General features: G+C 35.1%; 1 protein-coding gene across 1 annotated transcript; it reads right to left on the reverse strand.

Annotated features, from left to right (window-relative positions):
- Window positions 1-9,165: 9,165 nt before the first annotated feature.
- Window positions 9,166-10,742, reverse strand: LOC149238122 (uncharacterized). The gene has a single exon (XM_089369472.1). The coding sequence runs from the start codon at window positions 10,555-10,557 to the stop codon at window positions 9,166-9,168; it is 1,392 nt and encodes a 463-aa protein (XP_089225598.1). The 5' UTR covers window positions 10,558-10,742.
- Between the last annotated feature and the right edge of the window lie 1,411 nt (window positions 10,743-12,153).

Raw genomic sequence — 12,153 nt, forward strand, 5'->3', positions numbered from 1 at the left:
TTATCTCCCTCATTTTTTATCATAGAAATAAACTTTTAAAAAGCCCTAATTAATCTCTTATTTTCTTAAGGTCTGATAAACCATATTGGTCTTTTTGGACGTTAACCATTATCATCATCAATAATGCACTATCAAGCATAAATACCAACTGGATATACATACTTAACATGAAGAGATTCTAATTTTATTTTAGTTCATCTTAATATCATATTAAAATATTCATCTTCAAAGCTACATAAAGAAGACATAGAATATGGTTTTTAAAGCTGCATTTTAATTATTTAAAAATATATTATTAAATATAATTATTATAAATATATGTTAAACAAAACCAAGGGGAAAAAATATTAAAAAAAAATACATTAGAAATATGATATTTTAAAATGTAATTCTAAATTATTACCCATTTTGATATAACATTAAACATTATAAATTTAAAATAGTATCTATAACAAATAAATATTTTTATACATATTGAATATATGTTTTTAAAAGTTTCAATTATACTTAATAATTTTATTTACCAAATCATATTTATATACTTTATATTTAAAATTAACATTCATTTAAAAAATATTAATTTATAATTTTTTTATTTTTATTTCCAGAACATATGAACGTTTATCCTTATTTATTAGTCCATGCCTTTGGCAGCGCGGGGACTATTGTGATTGATGAGCATTTACCTAGTATTAAATTGCTTTAACTAATAATGACCAATGTTTGAGCGGAAATATTTCATCCAACAGATCTGTATGCAAAATTTTATTTGAACTTATTATTGAAAGAAAGAGTCTAATTTTATTAAAACTTACAATAATCTTTTCAAATTTCACTCAAATTCCAATTTAATGCTAACTTGTCATTTAGCATTACTTAGAATACATTTAATGTTTTTCTTCTTCAGTGTAATACATATCGAAAGTCACCACTCCAATACAATGCACAATGTCGTGGCAAGCTGCATGCCTGTTACCTCCCTAGTGTTGGACACAATATTGCCTTTGAAGCTCGAGTTCTAAGGGATTAATCACCCTTCCGAAAGCTACTTCTACACAGAGCTAATTCTAATAGTCATTTCAGGCCAACAACCGAACTACCAACCACTAAACTATTGTTGAAGATTAATGTGATCATCTGAGGGAAATAGAGATTGATAGCCACAAACCTGAGTAAGGTCACCAAGCCTCTATAACAGTTTGATATTATGCCAAAGATATTCGTATGCAACCATGAATGAAGCAAGAGAGCATACTTTGGAACGATTTGAGATTATGCCAAAGAAATTCGTATGCAACCACGAACGAAGCAGAGCAACTTAATAGAGTAGGTTTGGTGCTTCGAGCATGGGCCAGTTTGCTCAAACAAGGTAATTGTTACAAATTCAAACAATGATTTGAATTTGTATATTTATTAAAACATTGAAGCCTGAAAAATACTTTGTAAAATACATTGTAGAAAATTGAGAGGGATAATTAACCTGGAAAAAGGGTTATTCTTACTGTTGGCCATATTTACTCCAACGATAACCATTTTTATTTTCTCTTTCACTCCCATACGAATAAAATCAGTTAGAAAAATTGCAGGAAATAAGTAGATAAGTGGATGTGAGGAAGGTGGAATATGAAAGCTTCCCTGCAAAGCCTTTCAATTTTAATGTAATTGTGTTCACTCTTATTTTTTGAATTTTAAAATATTTCACTCTTATTCTTTGAATTTTAAAATATTTATGTAATTGTGTTCACTCTTATTTTTTGAATTTTAAAATATTTCACTCTTATTCTTTGAATTTTAAAATATTTTCAAAATTTGTCATTGAATTAAGTTTAACTAATAAAAATAAATTTGAATCTCAAGAATAATGTTACTAGGAGATTGGTTTTCATGATAAAGTTGTGTCGACAAAGAAGTTGATCTATTCACTGGAAGGTTTTGCATTTCCCGTTCTTGATATTTTTCTAACTCATCTTCAGTAACTATTTCCTGCGACTTTCCAATGGCTGCAATGAAATATATGAAAAATTGGGAATAGTAAATCACATTAAAGCTTTAAATTGAGATACTAATTAATTATTTTAACTGTTTTTGAAATTGGATAAAGCTCTACATGTTTGAACTTTATTTCGAAAGACCGAAGTTGAATATAACGTATAGTTGAACTTTATTTCGAAAGACCGAAGTTGAATATAACGTATAGTTTAGGTACTGCAATGCCAGTGTGAAGAAGATTTAATCACAACAATGAACCCCATTAGCATTGCAATTCCAATCCAATACCAGTAGTTATTGGTAAAAAGTCCCCGTGATTGCAACAATATTGATTTTTATTTTGATGGGCTGAATCACATAAATTTTAAAATTTTAAATCTTTCTTGCAATATCCTAATAAAATTGTGCATGCTTCTAACACATAATATATATTTGTCTTACAAATTTAATTTTAATAAATAATGAGTCGAAATTTTAATAAATACTGATCCACTCATATCTCCTTTCCAGATTTTCTTGATCTCTTATCAAATTTGCAGGGACTACCATTGCTTGTAATCCTTGTTCATTTTTAAAGATGTATGGACTTTAATCCTAAAGCATACCCTAGTTGATGTTGGAAGTATATCTAAATTGAGAGATTAGAAACATTTGCAAGGGATGAGAATGAACGTCTCATGAAATATAATGTTTTCCATAGTAATGCTGGCTCTTTATTTGTCTAATATTAGAGTCGAATCATTCATCAATGAAAATAAGAAATCCAGAAAAGTTGGGATGTTGATGAATGGCTTTTGAGCATGATATTTATGTTCCTTTTATTTAATAAAAGAATGTGATGTCAAAAAATTATATGGTCGGACATGAAATTTGGTTTGGTTGATAATGTTTCTGTTGGAAATGCAAAGAAGCTAAAACACAAATTCACCCAAAACACATGAGCTGTGGCTCTTCTATTGATCACACAAAACTTCCAACTAGCGACTTGCCTAAAATAACTTGACATGCAACCACACAACTTGACATGCAATCACACACTATAAGTTTGACTATGAATTAACTTGACTTGACTTAATGCTAAGTTAACTGACTCTCTAATTTTAGCCAACTTCTCATGCGGGAGTAATTAGCTTATGTTAACACGTCCCCTTAATTACGATCACTAAACTAAGACATGACTCGTGACAACTCAAACATGCCTGTTGGTCTATGTCTCAACTCAGCTTACAACACCCAAGTTTCTTCTATAAAACTCAAACACATCTTTTGTTAATGACTTAGTAAATATATCATCCAATTGATCACTGCATTTACAAGGCTTCAAGTGAACTTCTCCATTGCTCATAAGTTCTCTAATAAAGTGATATCTAGTATCAATATTCTTTCTCTTTTGAAGAAACACACTATTCTTGGATAGCGCAATCGCTGAGGTGTTGTCACAATATATTGTTGTTGATCCTTGTTGTTTCTGCTTGACTCCATCAAATACTTTTCTTAACCAGACTGCTTGACATACTGATGATGTTGTTGCTACATATTTTGCTTCTACTGACGAAAGTGTCACAATGGGCTACTTCTTAGATGTCGATGAAGTCATACCCGAACCAAGATGGAACACAAAACCAGAAGTGCTCTTCCTATCATCCAAAATTCCTACAAAATCACTATCTTTATATTCAATCAAATCCTTCATTTCTGTGTTTGCATACATTATGCCACAATCTCTAGTTCCCGCTATGTATCTTAGAATTATTTTTCTTGCACTCCAATGTATGTCTTTTGGAGTCTCCATAAATATGGAAATCGAACTCATTCCTTGCATGATATCCGGTCTGTATCTATGAGATACATGAGGTTTCCAACCAATCTTTTGAATAGATTTTGATTTACATATGATCCTTCATCATCCTTGCTTAACTTTGTACTTGTTGCAACTGGTGTAGGGACAGGTTTGCAATTTTCCATCCTGAATCTTTTCAACAAATCTTTGGCATATTTATTTTGACAAATAAAAATTCCTTTTTTAGATTGCTCAACTTTCATGCCAAGAAAATATTTCATGAGACCAAGATCTTTCATCTTAAATTCTTTCATCGTGGCTAATTTAAATTCATCTAAATCAAAATCACTTGTTAAAATCATGTCATCAACATATAAGCAAACAATCAAAATTTGTCCATGCTCATTTACCTTTGTGTACAAGGTAGGCCCAATGTTGCTTCTACAAAATCCATTCTTAATGATGTAGCTGCCGAATCTGCTATACCAAGCTCTAGGTGATTTCTTGAGTCCATAGAACGCTTTCTTCAACCTGTAAACTTTACCTTCATTACTTTCAACTTCATAACCTAGAGGTTGTTGCTGCACATAAATTTCTTCTTCTAGAATTCCATTCAAGAAGGTTGATTTCACATCCATCTGATATGCTTTCCACTTGTTCTGAGTTGTTGTGGCTAGAAGTGCTCTTACAGTATCCAATTTGTCTATTAGAGCAAACGTTTCTCCAAAGTCTATTCCTAGTTGTTCTGAGAATCCTTTTGCTACAAGTCTTGCTTTAAATCTGTCAATTTCACTTTTCTCATTCAACTTTGTCTTGTACACCCACTTCACACCAATGAGATTTTTGTCCTTTGGTAAATCAATCAAATCCCATGTATCATTATTTTCAATAACTTAAATATCTTCATCCATGGCTTGCACCCAATTTTCATCTTTGATTGCTTCTTTAAACAAAGAAGGTTGGAATGACAAAAATGCAAAATTTGAAATAACATCCAAATCATCATAAATATCTTTCACACTTCTAATCTTTCTCTTACCATTGCTTGATTCATCACCTGATTGATTGTTAGGAGAACCTCAATCTATTGATTTGCTTGAAGATCCATGTTGTTCAGAAAATCTTGGAATCCTTGTTGGTGTGTCTTTGTTTGGTGTCTTCACCTATGATTCTTACTACTCCTTTTCTGCTACATCATCTTCTTCCATCAATGGCACTTGTGCATCAACTATTTTGTCTATACCACCATTCCACGACTCTTGTTTTTTGAACACAACATATCTACTAATTATGGTCTTCTTGGTGACAGGTTTATACAATTTGTAAGATTTTGCTTACTCACTATAACCAGTAAATATGCATTTTTCACTTTTATCATCCAATTTGCCTCTTCACTCTTTAGGCACATGTGCATAAGCTACACATCCAAATACTCTTAGATGAGATATGTTGCAAGACATACTTGACCATGCTTGTTATGATACTCTGTTCATCACACTCTTTGTAGGATATCTGTTGATCACATAAATAGCACATGCAACTACTTCTGCCCAATACTCATTAGACAAGTTTCTGTCTTTCAACATGCTTCTTACCATGTTCATAATTGTCTTTTTCTTTCTCTTTGCTACACCATTCTGCTGTAGTGTGTACCTGGTTATAAACTATCTTCTGATTCCATGTTGTTTGCAGTAATCATGGAATGCCTTTGAGTCATATTCTCCACCACGATCTGACCTCAATACCTTGATCTGTCGATCACTTTGGTTCTCTGCTAAGGCTTTGAATTCCTTGAACTTTGAAAAAGTTTCAAACTTCTGCTTCAAGAAGTAAACGCAAGACTTTCTACTATAATCATCAATGAAAGTGAGGAAGTAACAATCGTGTCCTCATAGGTCGACACAAATTTGTATGCACTAATTCAAGAGGTTTCTTTGCTTTGTATGCAAATCCCTTTGGAAAACTTTCATGGTGTTGATCTCCCAAGATGCAAAACTCACAAGTACTAGGAGGTTCTTTGATTGGAGGTAATCATCTAACCTTCTATTTCTGCTGCAACAATCTTAAACCAGAAAAGTGGAAGTGTCCAAATCGAAACTTCCATAACCAATAAACATTAGAACATCCAACTGTAAAAGAACTGACCTGATAACTGTAATTCATAACTAGAGGAAAGAGTATCCTCCTCGTCATCTGCACCCTCACTATTAGATGCTTGTTTTGGGGCTTATCATATATAACACATTCTTGACCTTGAAATATAACTTTGTATCCTTTCTGTGTCAATTGAGCAGCACTTATCAAATTATGTTTGAGACTAGGAACATAATATACCTCTGAGATTATCGTCGGCTCCCCCTGCTAGGTCAGAATGTTGACAACCCCTTTTCCATCTACATCCACAGTCTTGTCAGTCCCCAAATTTACATTTGTTTTCACAGATTGATCGAAATTTGCAACCAAATTCTTGTTGCCTTTCATGTGGTTACTGCAACCACTGTCTAATAGCCACACACTCTCAGAAGGGTCATGCATGGTATGGAAAGTTAGGAACATGGAGTTAGTACTCTTTGTAGTGACATTATTTCTCTGGTTCCCTTGATCAACTATCTTCTTCCTGCAATCACGAGCATAGTGACCAAATTTATTGCAATAATAACATCTCGACTTTTATTTTTCAACTCTTTGATTATTGTTGAAGCTTCTGTAGTTGCTTCCACTTTCATGCTCTTCTTGGCCACCTCTCTGACCACCCTATCTTCGACCTCGTCCTCTGCCTCTCGATCTACTTCTGCCTCGACCTTTGTCTCTTGAAATAAAGACTTGACTTTTGAAGGCAGTCTCTATGGTGGAATCCTCATTTCTGTTTATCCTTGCCTCATGCGATAGAAGTGATCCCATCAACTCATCAATTGTTAATGATGCCAAATCCCTGGCTTCTTCTGTGGCTGCTACCACAACATCATATTTGGTAGACAAAGATCTGAGGACCTTCTCAACCATTATTTGATCTTTAATTTCTTCACCATAAATTTTTAATTGATTTACAACAGTTATGACCCGATTCATGAAAGAATCGATGTGCTCTGTCTCCTTCATCTACAGACTTTCAAAATCTCTCCTAGTATTTTGCAACTTAACAATATTGACTTTGGCCATACCTTTATAGTTTGTCGCCAAAGTATCCCATGCTTCCTTTGCTGAAGACTTGATCATAATCTTCTGGAACATTGCTCGATCAACTCCCTGCTCGATAAGCTACAACGCTTGTGCATTTTTGTTCTTGTCTTTCTTTCATTGTTCCCTCTCTGCATCACTGAGAGCTCGTTCTTTTGCTTCATTCTTAGGTTTGAAAAACCAAGCTGGACATAATCCCAAACATCATAAGCCTGCAAAGTGGTTGTCATCTTAATGGCCCATACATCATAATCTTTCCTTATAAACAGTAAAAAAAACAAGAAATTTGAGAAAATCATCTTTATTCAAAAATCTCTTTTTAAAAACCCTAAATATTTTTTTTTTTTTAAAACGTTGCCAAACCTCCTTTTATTAAAAAAAACTTTATAAAAAAATATTTATAAAAACACCTTTTAAATAAAATTTTTATTATTTTTTAATATAAAAATTATTTATATATAAAAAAATTTATGAAAAAAACGTTCCTTATAATCGCTCTTTGAAAAAATCATACGATAATACTTATCCTTCGAAAAACCACGAAAAGATATTTAAAATCGTACCTACTTCGCTTTATGAATTTAGAAAGATCACGTAACTTTTGCCTATGCCTTTCGACTTTCAAACATAAAGAAAAACGTTGACTCCATACGGAGTCACGGATGCTCCACGATGTGTATTAATGGCTTGATCTTTCCGGAACGCATAAAAACTGAGTATTTAAAAACTGCGCACTGAATTTGAAATTTCGTAGCTTCGAAGGTAATTGTGAATTGTGTGGTTTTTTTGGTATTATTAAGTCTGAAATTTCGCAGATTCAAAGGTACATGTAAATTGCGTGGTTTTTTTTTGGTACTAATTGAGTGTAAAATCTACACTTTTTAACAGTTCTACAAATTTGCAATGCTATTTTAAAAAAAATTAGTTGGCTTTTTTTCTTGGCCCTCTTCTTATTGGCTCTGCAAGCACCAAGGATCTTGTGATCTTTCATCAACTCTGATACTAATTTATCACACAAAACTTGATAATTATAATGAACCTGGTGAAGGGTATTTAACATTTTCCAACTAGACTTGACTAAAATAACTTGACATGCAACCACACACTATAAATTCAACTATGAATTAACTCGACTTGACTCAACGTTCAGTTAACTAGCTGATTCTCTAACTTCAACTAACTTCTTATTTGAGAATAATTAGCTTATTTTAACAATTTCAATGTTTGGATTCACTTTTACTTTCAGTGTTTGGATTGATTTTTACTGTTGTTAAAAATAAATGAATGAGATTGATATGATATTGGGTTTGGCTTATATGAGTGGTTAGAGAGGTTATAGTTTTCAACTACCAGGAAATGTTTTATGTTTTTTTTGAGATTTTTGATGATTAGTTTGTGTCTTTTTATTATTATTTAATTTTTTTAATTGAATAGAGGATATAGTTTTAAGCATTCGTAAATTTTTTTTGTTGTTTGTTTATAATATAATGTATATGTATTTTTATTATTATTGAATTTTTTATTAAAAATTAATAACTAATTTTTTATTTGGGAAATGACAAGATATTCGTGGATTGTCGTTTACTTTACATGGTATGGACTGACTCCAACTTAAATGTTGTAACTGGAATCATTGAAGAATAAAAGAGCGGCTTGTATACTTTCACGCCGCATATGGTTTTGGGTACTCCTAAAAGTTAGAAAGAAAGTTGATGGTACGAGAGGTTGACATTCTGTTCTTAATCCGTTAATGCACAAAACAGTTTGCCGGTCCATAAACAGCTTACAACGTTCATGAAGCAATCAATGGTAGGGTTAATAAAGAATTTAAAGAATGTCGAACTGGTAAAGCCCAATATGGCCATGTACAAGAAAAATGGAATAATTTCACTTTAGAAAATCCATAAGCAGCTAAAAAAATTCATGAAGCAATGGTAGGGTTGATAAAGAATTAAAAGAATGTTGAGCTGTGAAAGCCCAGTATGGCCTTGTCTTGAACAAGGGAAAATGGAATAATTTCGATTTATAAGTACCATCCTTAACTTCCGGCGGTCGCGATCCCGAACATTGGCAGAGTTTCGATTTATAAGTACCATCCTTAACTTCCGGCGGTCGCGATCCCGAACATTGGCAGAGTTGGCGTGCCATACGAGTCCAGACCGCCACCATCGCATCCAATATTCCAATCGGGCACTCCACTGATTTTCTCCACCTTTTTCTTATCGCTTCGTGCGGTTTACCTTATTCTTTGATGAAGTGCGGTCGCCAGGGCTGGGACTGGAGGAGGTCTTCCTTAGAGCGTTGGAGGAGAACTGCATCCTCATTGTCGACGCTGATTTTTGCACGTACGAGTGGCCTCCGCCCTGGCTCGGCCCTCCCGGAAGCTTTTCAAATATTGGAGTATCATCACTGTCCTTTCTATCCTCCGATGCTCTCTCTAATTTCTCCGGTTGATGAGCGTTGGTGTAAGAGTGGCCTGCTCCCGGACTTGAACCTGACGGGAGTCTGTTAAATGTTTTTATGCTCATTCCTTCCTCGTCTTTTTCTTTACCCATCTTTTCCATCGCATTCCGACCGTTGGTAGCCGAATTGCCTACTCCTGGACTTGGTCCAGACGAAAGTATATTCATCCTCATTGCGCTTTTCTTCTTCGATTGTGAATCTTGGGTGATTTCAGCTTTCTTCATCGATTCTGGCTGTATACTGATCCTCTCCATCATATTTCGCCCGTTGGTAGCCGAATGGCCAACTCCTGGACTTTGCCCAGAGAGCAGTATATTCATCATCGTTGCGCTTTTCTTTGACTGCGACTCTTGGGCCATTTCGGTGTAGCCATTGGTGACCTTGTGTCCCACTCCCGGGCTTGGCCCTGAAGGCAATTTGTTGAAGGTGTCTAACTCTGATTGAGTGCCCGTAATACCACTCGTATGGCCATTACCAACTCCCGGGCTTGGCCCCGAAGGCAGTTTGTTGAAGGTGCCCAACTCTGATTCAGTGCCGGCAATACCACTTGTATGGGCATTCCCAACTCCTGGGCTCGGACCGGAAGACAACACATTGTTGGGTATTGTTCTTGCCGGAGATGTGGCCGAATATGTAGTTGTAGATTTCTCCCAGTGCCCCACGCCAGGGCTTTGTCCTGAGGATAATATATTTCCTTCGATCCCATTATTGAAGCTCACGTGCCCAACTCCAGGGCTGCTATGTGAATTCAGCATCTCGTGAAGGATGTCGGCGTTGCCTACGATTGGTGCGACTTCTTTAATACCCGCTGGCGCCTTGGAGCTACTGCCATCTCCTGGCGTAGCTTCTTTCTGTGAAATCTCTGCTGCTATGATCGTATTATTGGCCGCGTGGCTCGAAATCTCAGAGTTGCTCCCTGGATTCGACTCCGAGTAGTTTGCCACATGTCCTCCCGAACCGCTATAGTTTTGTCTGGAGGAAGCCACGGCCACGGCGTCGGGGTCGGAATCGAAGATAAGTGCAGAATTCTGATGCGAGAGGGCGGCATTGTCAAAATGATGCTCCAAAACCCTAGCGTCCGCAAATTGTAGAGCAGACAATGTGGTGAATAATAGCAGCAGGAAACCCATTATGCGGAGGTGATCCATAAAATGAATTGCAAAGGATATGATGAAATGGCAATATCTAGAATAACAAAGGTTGCTTGAAATTTGAGTCTTTCGTGACAATAAATTCTCCTAATTCTCTCAGAAAGCCAATCTTCCTCGGACAAACAAAAGGACCTTACCAAAGATTATGGTTGGTAACGTGAGAGAGTTGCAGAGAATACCCACCCGTGATCTTTGAGACCTGTGAGGTGAAATTTGTTTGATGGAGAGTGGAGTAAGTTGGCATGAATATATATAGCTGTGGGGTTCCAAGTTGGGGAGGTAGCTTCAGCAATATGAAACAAAGGGGAAGTCTCGCAGCGGTTTGAGTCTTAATTCTCAGTCATCTAACAGATCTCCGCAGCATTTGACTTGAATGGATGGGAGTAGGCAAATGAATTGAATTGAATTTTTTAGTAATGTGTAATTGTTCAAGTAAAGTTTGAATTTGTGAAGTCATCTCTAGCGGCTTTGAAAATAACGCAATTTCAAATGGCACGTGCATCATTTCGTGGTTTTGCCTTTCATTAATTGATGTACACTCCTCTTTCAGACCAGCGTTGACCGTAATAGAGTGCACACACAAATATTGTTGTACGTGTTTCCTTAAATCTTGTACTTTGTAGGCTTAGGGTAGGTCTAGGAGTATGACCAACTCAAAGATTTACCGGGAGAGTGTAAAAGGGGTGTTAAGAGTCCCTTTAATTGACTTGAATTTCGATGAGCATTACACAAATACAACGGTAGTCGTCCCCCCAAAGCTGCTCGGGATTCAAAACGGACGTGCTCCGTAATTTACGAAGTCTCTGTAGGTGACTCTTTTCTTTTTGTGCTGACTATTATCTTTTTACCCAAAATCTATATAGATGATCAACGAGTCTGTAGATATATTATAAATTTGATTTCGCTATATATATATTTACATATTTACATTCTTTTTATATATATATATATATATATATATTTTTATTTTTTTTTGCGTAATCATTAACAAATTGTAAATTTATCTTATTAAAAAATGGTGAGATTTATACATATAATGTTTAAGTTATTAAAAATACTTAATCCCTCCACCTAATGGATTAATAATCTCACATGTATTTATTTTAAATTTAAATTATAAAAAGTTACCTACATACTATTTAGGTGTAAATAGAATCTTAGAAATTATATATAAACATGTAGAGAGAGGGATTACATAGAGAATTATGGAATAGGAGATGGGGGGAGACCTTACAGAGAAGAAGCACTATGGATGAAGAAACATGGGGGGTCACGCACATCCAAGAGACTCAGAGCTTCAATTATGTTGTTTGGACACTTTGGGCGGGAAGGAGGAAGAATCCAAAGCAATTGAGAATGCTCAGGATAATTGGAATTACAGAAGAAAAGGGCCTATGAGATAGAGCATATCGTGGACTGAACAGTGGAATAATGCAAGTACATTTGTAGACAAAGGAAGAATTTATTGTTAGTGTAGTGTAATCGTGGAAGAACATTTGGTCTATTCTAGGGCTCTCATATCAACTATTTTATTTCTGAATGAGAAATAGCAGTACAAGAGGAGCTTCTCTAGGTGAGGGTAAATCTCATGAA

Source organism: Pinus tabuliformis, chromosome 8 (assembly GCF_031772625.1).
Source record: "Pinus tabuliformis cultivar Carrire ecotype Pingquan chromosome 8, CPIR1, whole genome shotgun sequence".
Classification (NCBI taxonomy): domain Eukaryota; kingdom Viridiplantae; phylum Streptophyta; class Pinopsida; order Pinales; family Pinaceae; genus Pinus; species Pinus tabuliformis.